General features: G+C 39.7%; 1 protein-coding gene across 1 annotated transcript; it reads right to left on the bottom strand.

Moving 5' to 3' along the window:
- Nucleotides 1-259: 259 nt before the first annotated feature.
- Nucleotides 260-8963, bottom strand: LOC117561910 (interferon-induced GTP-binding protein Mx-like; the record flags this gene model as incomplete). Its single annotated transcript, XM_034239576.1, is given in 13 exon segments — nucleotides 260-724; nucleotides 2171-2324; nucleotides 3933-4070; nucleotides 4111-4173; nucleotides 4176-4227; nucleotides 4321-4399; nucleotides 4486-4684; nucleotides 5050-5090; nucleotides 6347-6447; nucleotides 7337-7458; nucleotides 7461-7478; nucleotides 7602-7739; nucleotides 8771-8963. Coding segments are annotated over 13 exon segments (1647 nt in total), but the record flags the coding sequence as incomplete, so codon positions are not given.
- Nucleotides 8964-22739: the final 13776 nt, after the last annotated feature.

Raw genomic sequence — 22739 nt, 5'->3', positions numbered from 1 at the left:
ACATTCAGGCAATAAGAAAGTTGAATGAAAATAAGACAAGATCAAATAGACCCTTATTGGTGCCCGTAGGGAAATTCAGGTGTTAAAGCTGCCACAGATTAAGAGAGAAACAAAGGACAGTAGATAAGAGTTCACACAAGTTCAATAAGAACATAAGAGTAAACATGTAAGTGATATATAATATGAATAAGAATAACAAGTCATATTTATGAAGACAATTAATTAAAAGGCAAATAATGAATAAGAATATTACATTGGATCACTTATCAATAGCCACTCTTTATTTTATTTGCTAATAATATCACAAATCTGCAAAAGAAAATAAATGTGATGAATGTGAAAACCCAACCAACTTCTTCCATCAGGAATCTGATTTTAAGGTTTGCGCTTTACTTGGGCTGTGTTGAAGTTGTATATGTTCATGCTGAAGTCATTCAACAGAACACGGGCTCCTGACATGCGCTTGAGGCTATTCTGAAGTTGTCTTCTCTTTGTTTCTATTGAAAAGTCCTCTTGAAGCAAGCACTCAGTTTTCTCCTTGTCCTGAAGCATCTGCGCCATCTCCCTGCACAGCTGGAGGGCAGACTCCTGCATCACATGGTAGCGGATCACCAGCGGGATCTGGTCAGCCAAACGCTGGCCAGCAATCTTTAGTTTGGAGAAGAAACAAGTAGATATAACACAATGTTTAAAAGCCATCCTCAAAACAATTAACAATACGTGTGCATTTAATTGGGGGGTATAGATTCAAATGCATGCTGTTTTTATTTTCCATCTTTATATATTAGGTGCAATATTTGATGTATTACATTTGCGAGGCAGAACAATAAAAAGTACTGCATGTATACGACCAGTGGTGAAAAGTAACTAAGTACTTTTAGACATATTTGTACTCTACTTAATGCTATCTTATATTCTGCTACATTTCAGAGGCAAATATTGAGCTTTTTACTCCAATACATGTATTTTAACACTCGTACATTTGTCCATATATCAAAACACATAATATGCTGATATGGTATAATGCAGTACTGTACTACTAATCTACACAGTATTACACATATCTGAATTGCTCCACATTGACCAACTAAAATACTATATTGCTCTCACATGTATAAAAACAGGATAATAGTAAACAAGATAATATAATAATGTCGAAAAGAATCTGCACCAATAACTTTTAATTTTGATAACACAGCAGGTGGAAAAACACGTCGATCAGTCAAACGCAACAATTCCTGAGAATCAGGACATGTCAGCAGCCATTTGATACACATTCACCAGTTCTTTATCATCAAATGCCAGTTTTTTAACCATCGTAGGAGATGGCTGCTGGACTTTTAAAACCCTCATTTGTGGAACAATGAGGTCTAAGCCGAACTGGAGAATCAGATCTCTGCCCAGTAAATTTATTGGGCAGACAGATGATAAAAGGAAACTGTTTTTGACTGATGTGGCAAATGGATGACTATCATCACCGTTATTTTTACCCTGAAGTGATACAAAAACTTCTCCTTTACAGTTACCCCAGCCGCTCCTATTGAGTGAATAAATCTACCACTAAATTTGCAATCAGGCAAATCTGCCCTTTTTACCACAGAATGTGTAGCCCCAGAATCAACCAAACAATTTTAACATCAACACCCATGACAGCCAAAGTCAGTGTGGGACATTTCTCAAATGCTGTTTCACTGTCATATTTCAAATATATATACCCTCTTTAACCACAGACATATCTTCTACATTTTCCAATTACTCAATAGCATGATGTGTTTGTGTGTGTGTCACTTCCCTGGTGCTGCTGGCTGAATTTCCGTCTCGCTCAATCGGGCCCCCCTCCTCCCCATCTGGTGTAGGTCAGTCTTTGTGAATGGTGGCCCCGTCCTTGCTGTCCCCCTCTACCTCCACCGCCAGTGTTCTGTGAGCAGTCCCATAATCCAATGTTCAACACTGCCACACTTGAAACATCTTTCGTCAAATGAAGGTCTTGCTTCTCGTCTTCTGCCTCGGAAAACCTCTTCTGCCTCTCCCTCGGTATTGTGAGCGGCCAGCATTCTGCGTAGCTTGCGCTGTGTCTGTGAGTCCGTTGAGAAAGGCATTATCTGAGGTGTGTCTCCCAAACACCTGCTTGGGCATCGGGTTTGTTTATCCCGCTGTTGTCCCCCTCTACTTGGGGCTGATGGGGGTGGCGAGCTTGGAGTTGACGGACTGCATGGCTGGGGCTTGTAGTGGCGGTGGAGGTGGTTGAGGTGGGCCAGCCGGAATGCCAGGGTTGTACCCCGGGGGAGGGAAAGGATACCCAGTCGAGGAGAGGTCATTCAGACCTGCAATGGAAGGACACAGAGATGTCTGGGGTTTACATGGTTTTGGAAATAATTTATTTTCCTTCTTTTCTTCACATTCATCTTCAACCTTAATATTTCTTTAATGCCCAAGGCCAACTGCCTTCTTTTACGGCATTCTGCTTCATCCTCCCAGTATTATAAACACTTTCTGTGAGTGTCCAGCTTCCTATAAGTCTTTTACTTTAACTTTATTTTTATCCTTCATTCCATCTTCATGTTCTTGTAATTTATTCTTTAGGTTCTTGATTTTTAATTTACTCAACAAAAAAACCTCCCTTTGGAAATCCGAACATTTCCGTCCAGATATTTAATTTAGACAGACTGTTTCACCATGTTTTGCCCGCATGACATCTATAATCGGACCCTCGGGAGGGTGTACCAGCCCCCCACTCTGCTTTGATCCCATGGCAAAGCTACTTAAGTGTTTACTCTAAACACCCCGTGTTATAAAAACACTACTTTTTCACCCGTCGGTGATTGTGATTTTCTTCTTCAGTGAATCACAAAAACTGATCGTAAACCCAGGCTACGACGGATAATCCCTGATATCCTTACTTTGAGCAATCCTTCTTATAAATGTCATGGGGTTTTTAATTTACGTTTTAACTTTAAACAATTTAGACACTGTACATCTCACCGAGTATTTGAAAGGCCGTCTGAGTTCGTTTGGATTTCGTGAAGTCAATCGGTTTCACCCCGGCGCTGGTCCTCTCGTCCCGTACGTTTTCTGTCGAGGTAGAGGAGAATCCGAGGATCCCGGTGCGACCACCAGCGACCGCAGGTGTCCCCAATCGACAAATCAGAAATCCTGTTCGTGACGCCAATTGTTATGGAAATCTTTAGACCTAGTCAATACTGTGGAGATACACAAGTCAGAAATATCAAACAATAAATGGTGAAACAGACAGAGTTGTCTTTCGGGTTATTTATTTGAGGCCTCAAAGACACAGGTCTCACAGAACACAGAGTATCCTTAGAGAGTGCGCGCAGAGTAGAAAATGCATACAGGTTATATAGGATTTTGGTCAGTTCAACAACATCCCGTCACTCATTAGGAGGGGCCCTGGCAGGAGAGATAAGCTTTCCAAAGGAACTGAAACTGTCAATCACTAATAGATTGAACCAGGGGCCCGTTCAGCAAGAGGGAAGTGAGGAAACTTGTCAGCAACAGATGGAGGGCTAAGAAATGGGGAACTTGATTATAAGACAGGGAAACTAAACAGGAACTTGCCCATTGCCCTGCGCTTGGTACCCAGCCCCCTCATCAAGTTCAGACCTCAGGCGACCTTAAATGTCACTTTCCAGGGAGGCAAAGGACATGAACTAAAACACATCACCCAGACCTTACTTCGACATTTTTAAAGGTCATGAGTGTCAATACATCATTACAGACACACACTTGCAAAATGCTGACAGAGGTCCTAAGCAGAAATATATTATTATAGAAATTGCTGAAAGTGCTAGTAAAGGTTACAAGCAGAACACATCATCCTAGGAACTGCAGTGGATGTGTCCATGTATGGTCTTAGGGAAAGTCTGCACTATAAGAAACCTTAAACTACATATATACAAAGTTTGCCATTACACAGTTTACTCCAGAGTCCTCTATGACAACTTTCCATGCAGCAAACTCTTTCCTGAGAATGGAAAAGATGTTTGGCCTGCCTCCAAATTTGAGTTCCATCCCTGTGGCGAGACTGATGGCATCCTGTGTAAATGCTGTCACTCTGAAATATGACGAGTTTAGAACTGTCAGCTGGTAAACTCACATCAATGAGATAACCAATTCTCTCCATTGCGTCTGGTGGGGGTCCATGGCCAGATTTGCCTGAGTAGTCTTTAGTTTCTTCTCTATCTGTTCTTCCAGTCGAGGCAGAGATCTCTACAAATCACACATGGTTAAGATCAGTAACATCTGAAAAGGGCTAAGCAATCTGTAGCTAACCATAAAGGTGAGGCACAAAAAAGTAGTTACCTTGATATGATGCACCAGCTCAAGAGTGAGTTTCTCCGCCAGTTTAGGAACAGTGGCATGGCCTTCATCGTAGAGAGTCCTACAGCAAAAGTTAAACCCTTCTTATTAGACAACCAGTTAAACTGTGAATCATTGTTATTACTACCTAAAAAAGAATTAGCTTACTTGAAATAGGCATGTTCGCTGAAGAAGGCTTCCTCTCTTTCTAGCGCTTCAGTAAGAGACACTTTGTCTTTGATCTCCTTCTGACCCCGGCACTTGACGATCATGTTGCCTTTCTTCAGGGGGAAAATCTCATTGTGGACAATTTGAACTACTGAATCCTCTGTGCCTTTGTCCACCAGGTCCACCTTGGTCATGATCCCTAAAAGAGAAAGAGAGGGAGAGTCCACTTAGACCTACAAAAGTACAACAAAGTTTTGAGTAAAAAAGAGTACAACTCGGTTTAGTCAATAAACCTAATCCTCATTGGTCAATTAAGGTTGGTTCAAACTGGTTCAAACTCATTACTTTACAAACTGTGGAATGTATGTCTGCAATGTACAGTATTACCTGATCCAATGATACTTTGCAATCAGATTGTTTCTCCTCAAATGTACAACTTTAATCTGTTTACTCTGAATATAAGACCACTAACACAACTCCAGTATATATACTTTAACCTACAATAACCTACACATTCGTACAAAATAATCCAAATCATTCTTAATAATCCAAGCTATTTATTACCCAGAGTCCTCTCTCCTTCAGAATCCACCTCCTGGGCCAACCTGTTAAGCCCCAAAGACCCCTTCACGACACTGTGTCTCAGGGCTGCTTACTATTAAAAAAAACTATGAATGTGTCTTACAGTACCCTCCTAACGGGAGGAAACTCAGCTAACTGATGATATGAACAATTTTTACCGAAACAAAACACAAGTCACAAAAGAAGGGTCTAAAGGAGCCCTGAGCGAAAACATGCTAACGCACTTAGCACAGAACTCTAGCTATACCGATCAATATACTTATTGGATCTGCACAAACAAGTATAGCTATCATTTAGCTACATCCTGAGATTCCACAGATTATAGAAAGTATCATCACTCACTGAGCGATTCGAACTCGCGACAGGGGAAGCAAATACAGACAACACACGACGTAGCTTTAGGTAGCAAAACACGGAGATATGCTCACCTTTAGCTGTTATTCTGATCAAAAGTGAGTTCAAAGGCATTCAAAACGAGAAAAAACGCGGTTGAAGGTTAATCCATAGGTTAATCCAATGTGTCTGTCACTTTGAACAAATTATTGATAATCTATAATTCCATTTTTATGCAAAAATCGGAGAATACATATTAGCTGCTAATGGTAGCCACCAGAGGTTAGCGCAGCTTCCGGTTTTTGCTACGCGTCACTCTCACTCTTTATTTGGTAACGTGTGTGTGTGTGTGCGTGTGTGTGTGTGTGTGTGTGTGTGTGTGTGTGTGTGTGTGTGTGTGTGTGTGTGTGTGTGTGTGTGTGTGTGTGTGTGGTGTGTGTGTGTGTGTGTGTGTGTGGAACTTTCCCTCGATTCCATTGGCTCTAGCGGTTAAAAAGAGATGTCAATCATCATCAAAATCGACCAAGGGGGGCCAGGTCAAATCCACCCAAATGACCCCAGAAGTGTTTTTTGTGTGCTAAATCTCTCTAAAAAGGTCAAATTTAACTTGTTTTGCATCAATCTTGATACAGGGTACTTATTATATGTTATAGTTTGGATTCCTAAAGCTTTTAGTCTAGTAACCCATCATTCAAGGGTGGTTTTCACTATAAGTAATGTGTTTTTTTTGGACGGACACAATGATTTTTTTTACTATTTTCAATCTGAATTTACTTTAAAATAAAATACATGTATATTGATTCTGACTTGTCTACATCCAACTCACAGGTTTATCATTGCTTTGAGAAAAAAGATTATTAATTTTCCCCTTTTAGAAGTGTAGTTATGGTCATTTGTTCTGGGAATGTCATTTTCGAGCCTGAGACCTGGAAAACAGGCTTGGGGCTTACTTAAAGCTTCTGTGGTTGCGATGTCCACATTGCAGGGGACAACCACCAAGATGATGGTTTCTTGTCTTTTGATGAAATTCTGGATCAGGCTCTTTATCTGAAAGTATGAATTCATATCATATGAAGTATAATCGTTTATATCGGTGAGGACCATCCCAAAGACAGCTCAAGAGCGCCAAATGTTGTGGAGGTTAAACCTGGACTGCAGGATACCCTGCAACTTCTACAGGCCATCAAGAGTATCCTGACCAGCTGCATCACATCCTGGTATGGAAGTTGCACCCCTTTAATTGTAAGACTTTACAGGTGAATGGTGCACAGTACATAACCAGGAAGGCGCCGCCATTCGTGGAGGACCTTTATACCCAGTCGTGAAGGGGGAAAGCACATTTTTATTGTCAAAAACGATGCTGCAGCCTTTGAAACCTTTGATTCAACTGATCCAGATAAATATCTTATTACCAACAGTAATGTCCCACTCCCCACCCAGCATTACTTCTTCGGCCAACTTGTATGGCTACAGGTTACATATGAAAAAAACCTGCCAACCACTGTAGTATTATCTCATTGTGAGGAAGCAGTACCATTTTCATTTAAATGGACTGTATACATGTTTCTACCTTAACAGAAAAAGCTTATCCTAATATTTATTTATTTAATGAGCCAATAGTATAGTTATTCACTATGTATGTGTTACAGTTAGGTTACAACTTGTTAAATGAATTGTATTTGCGTGTTTTTCTACGATAGAACATAATTCTAATGAAGCCAATTTGCCCAGATATTTGAGTTGTCCACAACAAATAACATGGGAGAAAATGCGTCCACTTCTGGGGTCTTTTGCCATGAACTAATGTGTTTGGAAATTGGACATGTAACCTGTTCAGTGTTTTTGGCACCAGAGCACTCTTGGAACACTAAAGTCATTTGAGGATTAATCTTTGAGGACCATAGTTGTCTCTGGACCAAAGTATGGTCTAGCATACCTGATTTTCAATGTTTCCTTTTTGTCCGTTCACAGCCACCCTGGTGATGCCGGGCAGGTCAATGAGCGTCAGGTCGGGAACATCAGGAGAGGCGATCTCCAGACTGATGAGTTCATGACTGATCCGGCTATTTTATTCTGAGCTGGAGAGAGAAGACACGATGTATAATATGGATGTGATTATTACAGAAAATAAAACTGCCTTCAATCTTCATCAATACTTGGCTTGGATAGTGACATTGATAGTAAAACAGTGTATACTGTACCTTCTCTAATCTTCTTCTCCACACCTGCAAGGTCTTTTAGCTCTTCCTCAAAGTCCTGGTAGCTTATCTTCCCGTACCACCCCTCTCCTTCTTTCGTTCTCTTCATCTTCAGTTCGAGTGGACATCTTGTCACAATGCCTGAATTAACATAAAGTGAATACAGAGACAGGGAAGAACAAGTTAAATCCAGGAGTTTTCGGGAAAATGAATAATAATATAGTTGGATCTCTAATAATTGAATCATGTCAAAAGGAACTCTTTGAATAAAAGTGACCTCAAGATTCAAAGGTTTAGATTCAACTCCACGCTTTCTCCCTTTCAGCTGGTATAACTTGTATATTATTAGTATCATTAAGTTCCCTGCAAATAACAATTTGCTATTGAGATATAATGTAGTAATAGTGAGAGAGGATGATTTTAGAGGTTGTGTGAGGATGGTAGTTGGTTATTTGTTAGACTCTTTGTTTATTTAATTGTGTCATTTTTTATTTGGTGGATAGTTAGGCCTCATCGCTGGGTAAATAGTTAAAGGTCACCTATTATGCAAATTCCACTTTTTCATGTCTTGTATGCATAAACATGTGTCTCCTCTGTGTAAAGAGATTCTGAAAGTTTCAGGAAAAAAGATTCACACACTTTTTGTCCTGATCCATTTAATGTAATGTAATATCAAAACCTGTCTGAAAATGTTGGCCAATTTATGATGTCATAACGACTTTTTGGCTTGTGTAACCATTAGCCAATAACCAACCAAGGTAACACCCACCCACCTTATCACCTGAATCTCCTCCTAGAGCACCATTGTGTTATTTTTAACCAAATATCCCTCAGAGGGGCGTGGGGAGTGGCTCCTTATTTTCATCTAAAGTAAAAGATGAGAATCAACACTTTTGAAAGAGGGCTGAAACAGAGGGGTTTATGGGATGCTACAATGCATTATCTGTTTGGTATTTCGAGCCAAACACTTCAGAGACATGTTTTGTATGTATCTGAGACCTATTGATGAAAAACAGTAAAATAGGTGACCTTTAATGTCTAATAATTGTTATCACAATGCTTTTGTTTTCAATTAATCATTTAATTGACCCACCGCTAATGTTAATGTTGTGGGATGAGTTATTTCTAGCTATTAAGTCAGAAGCAAAGTGTTTTTTATTTATTTAACTTACCACTTCCTCTTGACAGAGCCACCCTGGACAGCGACTCCAGCACGGAGCTCTTCCCCGAGCTTTGGTCTCCAATGACGGCGATAGTAGGCAGAGCCAAGTCCTCCTCTACACACAGAGAGCGAAGAGAGTCGATGAGGTCGATGCAGGGACGCACCTTCTCCTCATACTATTGGTTTAGAGCAGTGGTTCCCAAAGTGGGGGGCGCGCAGAGGCATGACAAGGGGGGCGCGAGAGACCAGGAGGAAAAATGGTTATTAAAAAAATAAATAATCATAATTTGAAAATGTATTGATTCAAAAATAATATGATACAGTATGGTACTATTACGTCTGGGTCTCTGTGTTTCATTAAAGCTCGGCTCTGTGTGTGTGTGTGTGTGTGTGTGTGTGTGTGTGTGTGTGTGTGTGTGTGTGTGTGTGTGTATGTATGTGTGTGTGTGAAACGAGCCATTTTGTGAGAGAGAGAGCGCACCGGTACCGGAGATCGTAGTTGTTAGCTTCTGGTGCTAGCGAGCTACGCTAACGGATATAAGGAGTTTTTTCAACAACAAAGTGGAGGAGAGTCCTCTCCTGTCAGACTGAGAGACTCAGTGAGCTAAAGGACTCTCTCAGTGTTATCTCAGTGGGTCTCAAACGTTTTGGTCACCATTAATGGAAACAATTATTTCCGAGGCACACGTTTATATGATCATTATAGTTATAAAAAAACAAGAGAATAAATGAAAAACAGGTATGAAATACTATATGACAGTAAAAAAAGAATAAAGTTTAAAAGGGTGATTTGTAAAATATCCATAAAGAAAAAGTAAATCTGTTTACAGTTCTGTTTCATATGGGTGTTGAGAGAGGTATCCATAGATCTGTTCATTTTGCTCTCAAAGTGCACCAGATTGATGCATTTAACTTCAATATTTAAAAATAAATCTTCCCGGGGTAGCATGCTCCCGGACCTCCCTATGTACACACCACATATAAAAATAGCACTTTACCCCTACTTACACCTATATATGCTGTGAGCTGATGATCGAGCCTTCATTGTAACAGTTGCGCTACGTTGTGTCAGTGGCGAGCCGTCAGGGCCCTCTAGGCCCTCTGTGAGGGCCTAGCTAAGATATTCTAAAAAATAATATTTGAAAACATAAAATAAATATTATTTTTTATATTTTTTTGTTGTTACATTTTTCATTAGTTTTACTAAGATAACTTGATTTAATTGTATTTAAAATAATATTTCCAAAGAAATAAATCCTTCGAATCTGCCTGTTCAGTTTATGTTGGAATGTGAAGGGTTAAATGCCGTCTCTGCGAGTTACTGTGAAGACGGGAGAGCTTGTTGGTCCCTCTCTACATTCACAGAGGGCCAGCTATAGTAACTCAGGCCCAATCCCAAACCACTCCCTCGACCCTACCCCTCCGTGACGGAGTGAACTCCGTCTGTAGCCACACTCGCAGCTCAACGAGGCTCCCTCCTGTCAGATGGAGGGAGTAAATACAGCAGCAAGCTTTGGGACGGCCTCCCCTCTCTCCGGCAGAAACAGGAAATGCTGTAACTGTATGTAACAACGGTTTCAAATCAGCATCTCTACAAAAAGTTTAAATGAATAACTCAAATAAAACTCCAAACATCTTTCATTGTGTTTCAAAGCTTTTTTAATTTTAAACCTGATGTTTATAAGCTTCTTAGTTTTTGCAACGGTCTGTAAATATACACAACTTTATAATAAAATGCACACATTTACCTTTTTCTAGACTAAACACAGGTATGATCCTAAATTAGAAACATATGAGGTCATCATGAGGTTGTTAACACCGCAGTTTATCAGTGGATGTTTGCTGGAACTAGGCTACTTGTAAACAGCGTGTTTCCTGACGGACACACACAGCGGGACTCCGGTCAGGTAGAGACCGGTCTCAAGTCAGCACCGCTGCAGACTCGCTGTTTGAGGGCTTGATAGCCCACTCCCCCTCCACACTCGTTGCTTTGGAACAGCCCTCAATATGGCGGACCCTCCGCGTGAACGCGCAAACGGAGGGGTAGGGTGTAGGGGTAGGGTGTAGGGGGCGGTTTGGGAATGGGCCTCCATGAGAGAGTAATGTCAAATGACAGTACAATTGACCAATCATATCTTCCCTCTAAATGGGCGGGCTTTATTTTCGCGGACTTTATGACAAGTTCCGCCCGCTGTGAGGTCTATGGCTGCTTCTCATGTCGATTAAATGAAATCCTTGCTTCCCTCACTTGCGTCGTTTCCCTGCCTTTAGTCCCTCCCACCAGGGAAGCATGGAGGGACGCAAGGAAAACACGAGAAGCAGGGAAATGAGTTTTAAGAGCAATGGGACGTCCTTTCCTCCGGAGCGTCACGTGAAGCGACGTCCGTTTGTGATGACGCTGCACAGCTGATCGTCTGACAGCAGCTCTGTCCCCGTTATTTCCACACACACCCCCGCCTCTGTTAGTACCATGTTAGTACACATTTACTGACACAAACATTTGTATCATCTGTTGTAGACCCAATAAATAAAATAAAATAAGAACTCATTCTCAAAAAAGATAAACGCCATTCTTAAAATGTATAAACGAACAATAGTTTGATTAATATTGATTAGAGTGCACAAAAGAAATACAAATAATTGAGAGAAGAAAAAGAGATATGTTATCTATCAAAACCCAGTTAGATTAACATTCATTGGATTGCACACTTTGTTTGTTTGTTTGTTTGTTTGGATATGTAGCACATTAACATTTTAATAGCACTTAATGACTGACTGAATGGAAATGACAATAAATGAAAATGTAAAACGAAAAAAGCGATCATGAAAATGTTTCCAACAAATGAATAAAATGATTTTTGACCACTTTGTTGTTCAGATATATCACATATGTGTAACTAAATGAAACAGGAATTGAAACAAAACACGGTATAAACTGAGGAGTGACTCCCGTGAGGTTCATGTATTTTCTTCACTCCGCTGGGAAACGGTTCTCATGTCAAGAAGCATGAGATCAGTGCATGCACTGCATCGTCCAATCAGTGAGCGATACACAGTAAGGGGGCGGGGCGAGTATCTGAGGATTTCATCGGAGGATGGTCTGGTGGTTCCTCGATTATCGCTCCTCCATTATCGCTCCTCGCTCCTCGATCCTCGGTCCTCCGGCAGAAATAAGAGCCATGGGACGGTACTCAAGATGGCGCAGGCAAATCAACTTCCGGTGAGACCGAGGAGCGAGGAGCGAGGAAATGAAAATAGTCGACCTGAGAAGCAGCCTATGCAAGTGGTGCAGTGACGCGTCCTAAAACATCAGTAAAAAATCAGTAAACAAGCTATCTGACTGGTAACAATACTCACTTTCTCACTGCTCTTAACTTACTTTTTTTCTTTTCTGAGGCTGCCCAAAAAACTGTCTAATGTCACTGCCACCCTTCCTCTTGCTCATGCTTACAGCTTGACCTCGGCGATCTGCAGTTGCTGATGTGATGAATACGGGTCAGCAGCGCTGGATATAAGATAATTAAACATGTTTATTAGCAATTCTGAGCGTTCTAAACCCAGCACAAGCTATGATGCACACTGCAAACCTCCTGCGTGTGAGTATCTTTTAAATGCTTCTGACGATTATGAAATACTATTTCATAATAATTGTAGAGTATTTATTATTTAATTAATTCTGGCACCTTTGGTATTCCATAGGTGTCACACATCACAGTTTTAAATCTTTCCACACCCTACAAATTACAAAATAAAATAGAAATAATCCACATGAATAAATATCTATTGGATTACATCCAAAACAACACCGTCATTTTCCACATAGCTGACACTAGCCCGCCAAACCCTGGCTAACAACTGAAACCAGCGAGCCCACAGTTAGTTAGCTACTATTCCTGAAAAGTTCGGTTTTAACATCAGGGTTGCGTTCCAATAGTCCATTTAGCTTAGGAACCTTCCTAACCGAGTGAAATGACCCGGAAGTCCCTCACTGGCAGCCATGATAAGTGCCGTTCCAATTCTCTAAATGAAAGGAAAGGAGGTTTCAAACTTCCATTATAACCTCCTTTAGCTTAGGAACCACTGGACCTCCCTAACCGAAAGGAGAGGAGAAAATGCTGCCCCACAATGCCTTGCAGCCGCAGCATTTGCCGTCACTCAACAGTCGGCCGTTCAGGAAAACAACCGATTATGACGGAGAAATTATATCATGAAAGTTACAGTGCTTATTAAGCATTTTAAAACGTATGTGGTAAGTTGCCAAAGTGCTTTGTTTTGAACGTTCATCAGTATTATAATCAAAAAGAGAAATATGAACGTTAGTTTTTACTGAAATGATCAAATAAAGTCAACATTTCACTGAGCTGTGTGGGGTCTGTTCAACTTTTAAAAGATGTTTGAATGGTGATATACACAGTGATAGATGTTAAGGACTAACGTTTATAATAAATACATTTGTATTGATTTTAAGATATTTTCATAGTTCATACAATCATACGTATTGGGATCATTTGTATTAATGTGGACCGGAGGGAGAGGGTGATGAGCATAAGTTTCACTTTTTTATTTAAATTCCAACTTTGGTCATGAAGAATATGTTTCTCTGTTGTTCATAAAGCATAAAGCAACAGCGTCAGAGCACGGTGCAGTCTCTAGATGAGTCCGTCGTTCTTATTATACATCCATGTTGTAGTCCGCTGTATAGAAAACTGTAGTTTCCATAGTTTCCCCACAGCAGCAGACGCACATTCATGACGTCCGCTGGCGCATCATAAACACGTCGGATAGTGAAAGTGCATTCGGATTCTCTAAAGTACCGCAGTCTCTTCTCCTAAGTCCTTTTGAATTCTCCTATCCACTATCCCTTAACCCCGTGACGTTTCACTCAGAGGTCAAGGAATAGGAGATAGGGTTAGAACTTAGGAGCTGATTTTTGGATAATCGGAACGCAACCCAGAACTACAAGTTACTTACACAAAGAAGCTAAACCGGAGGGTTCATTAACATTACCATTACGAAATAAAATAATATAGATTACTTTAGGGCTAACTAGAAAAGATACCAGAACTGATGGAGGGCAAATTAAAACATGACTGACCTGCTTGGAGCATCAAGCTAACTGAAGGTGGACTCAGACGTGCAACAGCGAAATACATCCCCGGGTACAAAATAAGGAACCAATTTACATATGAAAAGAAATATCATTTTGGTGAAGTTCACAATAACAGAAAATATAGATTTTCAAGTATACAAATAACCAAAATAAAGAAGTCATAGAATAGCAATTTTATTTTAATTAAAAAATCAAAAAATTTAAAAATCAAAACTTTTTTTTGTGCTATTTATTGGGGGGGGGGGGACATTTTGAGTGTATCTGAATATTGGGGGGGATGTGTCCCCCCCAATGTATATGGTGAATACGGCCCTGGTGTATTCACAGGGCTGACAAAAAAATCCATCAGAAACCTGCAGCTGATCCAGAACGCTGCTGCACGTGTCCTCACTAACACTAAAAGAGTGGATCACATCAGTCCGGTTCCGAAATCTCTACATTGGCTTCCAGTCGGCCAAATAATTGATTTTAAAGTACTAGGCTTGTTTTTAAATCATTACATGGTTTAGGACCAAAGTATATTGTTGAACTCCTGCATAATTACGAGCCATCAAGGTGCCTCAGGTCTTCTCGGGTCTGCTATCGGCTCCGAGAGTAAAAACAAAACATGGAGAGGCAGCATTTAGCTATTATGCTCCGACACTCTGGAATAAATTACCCAAATCATGCACGTCCGCAGAAACGCTTACTATTTTTAAATCGAGACTAAAAAATGTCTCTTTCTCTTTGCCGCTGCTTTTAATTGAGATGCTCATATTTGAACTACAGTATGCCTTTTAAACATGTATTGTTTACCTGTGGTGTTTATTTTTATTATTTTATTATCTTTGCTTTGTCTGTTGTAAAATTGTATAATGTGTTTTTAATGTATTTATTCCTAAAAAGTATTTTAATTTGTTTTGTAAAGCACTTTGAATTGTCGCGTACAGAAAAGTGCTATATAAATAAACTTGCCTTGCCTTGCCTTGCCTTGCCACTGAGCCTGACTTGTGTTGGGGGGGCCCGACTTTTTTTTTTCTCCAAAGGGGGGGCCTGACAGAAAAAGTTTGGGAACCACTGGTTTAGAGAGTTCATAATGATGACTTCTTGTAGCCTAAGGTAATAGAAAACAGGAAACTGAATGACAATTCCTGCGTCTGTCGCAGATAAATGTAGTACAAAGTGCACAGGCTGTTTCTACGAGCTTGGTGTGCGGTACTCAACTAACACTGCAGGTGCAACCAGAAAATCAAGTTGGGCTTATGGGAAATCAAAACTACACTTAGGTTTCATTTTCCTGTCTGCCCCTTTCCTTGCAATGTTTGCTTGTAACTTCAATGACAAACCGGTTCTTCATGTGATATGCTTTGATTATGATGCTAAGCCTACGCCCAGGGTCACTACTTTTGTGTTAAATTACATTTACAAATGTGTTTTTATTAAAAAAATAACCACATTTAAAAACATTTTTTTTAAATATATTGTTTTGTTGTTCAATACTCTCAAGTAAGCCCATTACAACTTCCATGTTAAAAAGGTGACTACTAGAAACAATTATATTCATTTCACTTTTATGCAAGCTCCTCTTGGAACACTCTGCAAAAAGAACTGAGACTGAGCATCTTGGTTCCCCTGCAACATTTTAAAGCACGGCTAGATGCAATGCAATTTAATAATATTGGTCCCTGTCAATGTCGATAGGTTTGTAAATTGTACCCCTGTAATTATGTTGTATGATGTCCTTTTTGTTTTCTGTTGTGTTTATGTTTTCATGTGTGCTTGCTGCAGGTCTCCCTTGAAAAAGAGATCGTTTGATCTCAATGGGATTTTACCTGGTTAAAAAGGCTACAAACAAACTTGTACCTACTGGGCTGGTATTGTCCAATGTTCAACACTAGCTCAATTGTGTCTGACGTGTATAAATCACAATGTGGGGTAACAATAAGGAGGTGGGAAATGTAAGAGAATATTTAGTTTAGCTGTTTTTTGTTTTATTGTTTTCAGGATGTGCTGTTTGTCTCCCAGTCACAAACATAAGAGTTCATAAAATAGTAGTAGATATACAATGTTGACAGTTTCCATTTCACAGCAAGTAGAGTAAAATGGGCTAGAATGTTAAGAAAACAAAACAGCATTTTGAGATGATTTCCTGACGTTTCGCTGCCAAAACAATTGAGAAACACAGAACGTGCAAATGTATTGTAAAAGAGTAGAGTCAAGGTCAGGTTATTTCAGTGGGACATGCACATTGTGACGAAGATGGCTTCGTCACTGTGGACTAACGGCTTCGGGCTTTGTATATTACACATGTGTTTTATTTTTGAAAAGTGTTCCCTTTCCCCATGTCTGTTGCTGATTGTGTGCACCTGGTGCCCTGTGTTGTCTCCTCCCCCCCACACCTGTGTCTTGTTAGTCTGTGTGTGTATTTATGTGCTGTTTTCTTGTTAGGGAGGTAGTGTGTGTGAGATCCTGGTGGCTGCAGGCTGTGCTCAAGGAAACAGCAGCAGGATTGAAGCTGTGTGTCATTGTGTTCATGCTTTAATAAATGCCCACACCGGGTTCTATTTGGGACGTTCTGCCTCTGCCTCCTTGCTTGGTCGGGTCGCTCCACGGTCAGCTTCACACACATTAAACACATAAGGGGTCCTTTGCAGTGTTGAAAGAAGATCGAGATCCTTTACTTAAAAAAAAGTACAAATACTATGGTCTTAAAATAATCCACTACAAGTAAAAGTCGTGATTCTTCTTTTCATTCTGCTTATGTAAAAGTACAAAAGGATTAGCATCAGAATGTAGGCTACTTAAAGTATAAAAAGTGCTCATTCTGCACAATGTCCCATTACAGAATAATATAGTACAGAAGTATTATCATCTAAATGTACTTCAAGTATCAAAAGGGAAAGTAGGCTACTCATTATGCACATTGGATCTTTTCACCTATTTTATTATTATGGTTTGTATTATTATCATCCTGTTGTTATACATGTAAGAGCATTTAAGGATTGTAGTTGGTCAATATGGACCACATTTGGATAGTTTAAATACTTTGTAGATTAGAAGTACAGTACTTATACCATATTAGCATATCATGCGTTTGATATGCGCGCCACTAAAAAAACAACTAAAATATTGGAAATGTTCAACATTGTCTACTGGCAATAAAGTGAGAGGTACAAGATGACCAGAGCAGTATGGGAGCTGGCTTTTTGCATGAGACTGATATCTGCTCTAAAGTCTAAAGCTGATTCTGAGGACTTCCTGTTGTGAATGGTTCAGTTTCTAAATGAGTGTTGTCGCCCCCTGCTGGTCACACAGTAGGCTGCACACGGTCCTGAGTTCATATCAGGTGCTAGATATGACTGCAGGCGGATATGACAGCAGTATGTATCCTTTTAAATTAGTGTCAGTTAAAACGACACACACAGGGCTGCACATAACTGGTGCGCATGAATATGATATGAACGCAGGGCCGGCCCGTAGCACTGGCTAGATGTTCGCCTAGGGCTCCATATCTGAGGAGGCGCTGCGCTGGCTGTTCTGGGAGGGAAAAAAAAATCATTTTTGACCGTTGGCGCTCATCCTAATTTTCGGCCTTGATGTAACAATATTCATAATTAAGTAAATGTAACACCATTTTCACCCCGGTTACACGTTTCATTTGCCCTGTACGATGGGCGCTGTAAGTGATGAAAATGGGGGATGTTGGCTTATCTGGCGCCCGCAGCTCACAGCCAAAATGCGAGTGAGGGAGAGAGAGAAGGGTGCACCGCCCAGTACCGGCGCTGTTGTTATTAGAATCTGGTGCTAGCTGCTCTAACGGATATAAGAAGAAGATGTGTCTACAATAATGTGGAGGGAGAGTCCTCTCCAGTCAGACTGAGAGGCTGATAACTTCAGCTCAGTGAGGTAAGGACTCTGAGTGTTTAGATAGTTCACTTTAGTCTAAGTTCAAACGGTTTGGTCACAATTTATGTAAACACACATTTCCAAGGCACTCCTTTATAATTATTGGGATAAACAGGTTTTAAATCATTCCAATGCATACTATGGACAGTAACCAAAAATATCCTTTAAAACTGGAGAGATAAAAAAAAAATGCATAAATAAATAAATATTAAGATAAAATAAGATATGAATGAACAACACAAATAAAATAAGTTACATTAATTTGTTATTGGCTATGGTAGGTTATTGGTTATGTTCACATACTTATTTGATTACATCCACTTGTCCAAGATGATCACAACAGAGACTTTCGACCCAAAACCAGCTGTTGACTTGTGGATGCAAGCATCTAATCGCAGACTCAACCAGAGAGAAAGAAGTAGGCCTACGTCAGGCCTATTCAAATGGCGGCCCGCGGGCCAGATGCGGCCCAGAACCAACTCCCGAGTGGCCCAGCCTCCCGTAGCCAAATTCCTACACTAGTACAGACCGTGAACGCAACACTCCGCGTTGCATAGAAACCACTAAACCACAACGCAGCACGTTTTTTGAAAGTGCATCTAGTGGTGCTGCTAGTAACGGTGATGATGGCAACTCTAAAACATGTCTCTCTCAACTCTGAAGCGTAAACAGAGACAAAACGGTCATTGATCTTGTGGAGCAGATGCGCGTATTCCAAGTCAAGCTGGACCTTTTCGCGACCGACTTGAGTACGGGTCGGATGCTGCATTTTCCGACGCTCCCCAAACACATCACATCCCCGGCACAAATCACGGATGTGATGACATATTTCATTGCGAGGTTGAAAGAGAACTTTGCCGGTCGATTGGATGGACTTGCTCTGCCCACAGAGGTGATGGGCTTTGCCAGAGACCCCTTCACTGTTGCAATAGAGGGGGACGTATCAACCAGAGCCAAAGAAGTGGTCCCCTGCATCGACGAGGGGAAATGTACACTGGAATGTATTGACATGCAGTCATCCGTAACCATGGCACAAGAGCAGCGCACTAACGGGCCAGCGAAGTTTTGGAGTGATGTAAAAAAACAGCAGTTCCCTAACGTTCAGAAAGTAGCGATCTGTGTGCTCAGTATGTTTGGATCAACATACAAATGTGAATCAAGCTTTTCACACATGAACTAAAAGAAAAGTAGCACTCGCTGCTCCCTGACTGCCAGCAGTCTTCACCAATGTTTTAGGATTGCATTGACATCCTATGAGCCAAAAATCACTGCTCTTGTTCAAAACTAAAAATGTCACTTCTCCCATTGAGAAAGTCAGCGATGACAAATCACAAATGAGGTGATAGTAAGCACCTAGTTTACTATAGTAGACGTGTAGTGTAGTATTCATTCATAGTTACCCTTATCCCTTGTTATGGGTTTGTATACCCTGTGGGGACTCGATACCTCCACTAGGAGGGTTTGACAGTTATTTTTGTATTCATTTAAATGAACTTTGTAATGTGTATGGGTCAAATGTGACCAAAACGTATGATTTTTTTGTTATTACTTGAAAAGTGAAAAAATAGTATTGCTATAGTAGGCTACTACCTATTTGTGTTACATTGGAGCTCTTTAACTGTTTGTTAATGCACTTTTTGATGTGCATGTGTCATTATGTATCCAATTTTATTTTGTATGTGAGGACATTTATTAAGACTGCTATTATTGTATTCAGTTAAATGCACTTTGTGATGTACCTGGTTAAAAAAAAAAAACCTGAATATTTGACTTCTAAAGCAAACAAATGTAATGCTACAACTGTGCATTTTTTTCAGATTCTGTTAAATGAATGCTAATTTGTTGTGTTTTTTTTTTTTTAATTCTTTATTTATTTGGGGTCACATTATTTTATAATACAAGTACAGTTTTTCAAATCATATGTTTTTAGAGACCCAAAAGTGACAAATGAAATAGCAAACAAAATTAGTCAAAATAAAATAAAAACGAAAAAGTACACAGGGGTTGTTTGAAATAGCAAATGTCTACACATGTACATATGCATTCATATCAACATGCATATATGCATACAATACACACACACATACATGTGGCCATACATACACATCTATATACATTCAATCGGTGTATAGGAACAGTCAAACAAGGGATGGTCGTCTTTGGGATATGTAAATTCTCCACTTTTTCCATATTTCCTCAAATGTGTTTTCCTGTAGCCTCATTGAGAATGTGATTCTTTCCATGATATAGATTTCATGGATTTTGTCATACCAGTTGTCAAGAGAGGGGATGTCTGCTTTGAGCCATTTTCTAGTTATTGCTTTTTTTGCTGCAACAGTAAGAATTCCAAATAATTGTTTTGTTTTTAAGTTTGAGGGGATTGAATGTACGAGCCCAAATAGAAATTCATCCCAGTTTAATGGGATTTTTTCCTGTAGTATTATTTCAATTTCTACATGGATCTTTTGCCAAAAAGTTACTATTAAAGGGCAAGTCCAAAACAAATGGTAGTGATGTGCTAACTGAGAACCACATTTCCTCCAGCATCTGGGGGGCCCTAGCTGATGTGATGACTGGGCAGGGCTGAAAAAATACCTGCTCAGCATCTTCCAACTAAACATTCTGTAGGTGCCTGAGCTAGAGATCTTCCATTGAAAAGTACAGTAGCTTGTCCAAACTTCGTCAGGGATGGTTTTTTTTGTTTCGTTTTCCCATTTGTGTTTTATATAGAAAGTATTTTCCTTTTTAATATCTTGAAGAGCTTGGTAAAGTTTGGAGATTACTTTCATCCCTGTGTCTGATGTGTATGCACTGGTGAAAACTATTAATAAAGGGTTTTCAAGGGCCTTCTGGCTGTCTGACAGGGAACTATTTAAGTAATGGCGTACCTGTAGAAATCTAAAAAAAAATCACCGTTATTCAACCCATATCGTTTTTTTAATGTTTGAAAATAAAACATAGTTCCTTTGCTGAAAAATGTGCAATATGAAGTAAGGCCATGTTTGGCCCAGCCTTTAAATGTTGTATCTAGCTTGCTTGGGGTGAAATCAAGATCATGTGAGCACCATCTTAATATCTTCATTTCCTCCAGCAAGTCACTCCTGGTGATGGCCCTCAGCCATAGTTTTAAAGAGAGGTTGATCCAGCGGTTATCTTTTTCCAGTAAGTTTTTAATATGTTTTTTATCCCCTAACCTTGCCTCGATTGGTACTTCTCCTGATACATTATTCTCAATTTCTTTCCATCTAGCTCTGTAGTCTGGCTTGCACCAGCAGAACAAGCTTCTTAATTGGGCTGATATATAGTAGTCCTTCAAGCAGGGGAGTGCTACTCCTCCCTTGTTTTTTGCTAGTTGAAGAGTACAGAATCTAATCCTTGGTTTCTTCCCTTGCCAAATGTACCTTGATATGGTTTTATCCCATTCGTTAAACTGCTTGTCTGTGATTTCAATTGGTAGATTCTGGAAAAGGTATAAAAGTCTAGGTAGGATGTTCATTTTCACTGATTCTATTCGAGATTCAAAGCTCAAGCACTGGGATCAAGTTCCATCTATTTATGTCTTCTTTTATTTTCTGATTTAGAGGGTTGAAATTTAGTGTATACAAGTCCTCTGAATCTTTAGAGATGTTTACTCCCAGATATTTTAAGTGGTCCAGTTCCCAATTAAGAACAATGGTCGAGTTTATATGTTGGCTTGGCTTGTAATTAAAGCTCAGTATTTGGGTTTTTGTTATATTGAGTTTGTACCCTGAGACAGAACTATAAGTATCCAAAAAGGTCAGTAAACTCAAGAATGATTCATCTGGGTTTGACAGGTATATTAATATATCATCAGCAAATAATGATAATTTATGTTCCTGGCCATATACTTTTTATGCCGGTAATATTGTTATTTTGAGTAACCCCAAACTCAGAGCTTCGATATAAATTGCGAATAACAGAGGGCTAATTGGACATCCCTGTCGTGTCCCTCTCTCAAGGTTTGAAAGAATTTGATATGGCTCCATTATTTTTATTCTTGCATAAGGGTTGTCGTACAATGCTTGAACAGTATTAATAAATGTCTTGTGAAAGCCAAACTTTTCAAGAACTTGGTATAGGAATTTCCAATTAACTCGATCGAAGGCTTTTTCTGCATCAAGGCTCAAAAGTACTGCCTGGAGTTGTTTTTGGATATATGTTCAACTATATGTAGAGTTCTGCGGATATTATCTTGAGTTTGCCGTTGTTTGATAAATCCTGTCTGATCTAGATTTATTATCCGAGGGAGGATTTCTTCGAGTCTTTTTGCCAAAATGTGGGTAAAGATCTTATAGTCTTGATTTAGCACACTTATTGGACGATAACTTCCACAGTCACATTTGTCTTTCCCTTCCTTTGGTATCAGGGAGATTACTGCTTCGCCCCATGAGGGGGGAGCTATACCTGTCTGAAGCACGTGGTTAAAAGCATCCCTCATTGTTGGGATCAGTAGATCCATCATTTCCCTGTACCATTCAGAAGGGAAACCATCTGGGCCTGGGGCTTTATTGGGTTTTAAATCAGCGATTGCCTTTTCGATTTCTTTTCCCGTAATTTCTCTAATTAAATTGTGATTTTGCTCATCCCTCACTTTAGGAAAAGTGATCAAGTCAAGGAAACTCCTGATGTTGGTTTTATCTATTTTAGGCTGTGTGTATAGGTTTTTATAGAAACAGACAAACGTTTGTTGTATGTCTTTTAGATTACTATGTATAATACTTGTTTCAGGGTCTTTTATTTTGTAAATTGTGTTTTCTACCTGTTGTTTTTTTAGTTTGTAAGCCAATAGTTTTGCTGATTTACCTCCTACCTCATAGTAACTTTGTTTTAGAAAGATCATTTTATTTTTAATGTCGTTAGAGAGGATTTCATGGAGTTCGTTCTTTTTTTTATCTATTTCCATTTTAGTTTTTGTATTTAGGGTTTTCTTATGTATATTTTCTAGATGTTTTAGTTCTGTTTG

Source organism: Gymnodraco acuticeps, unplaced genomic scaffold (assembly GCF_902827175.1).
Source record: "Gymnodraco acuticeps unplaced genomic scaffold, fGymAcu1.1, whole genome shotgun sequence".
Lineage (NCBI taxonomy): Eukaryota > Metazoa > Chordata > Actinopteri > Perciformes > Bathydraconidae > Gymnodraco > Gymnodraco acuticeps.
Note: the sequence above shows the minus strand (reverse complement) of the source record. Positions and strands in the feature narration are given on the sequence as shown.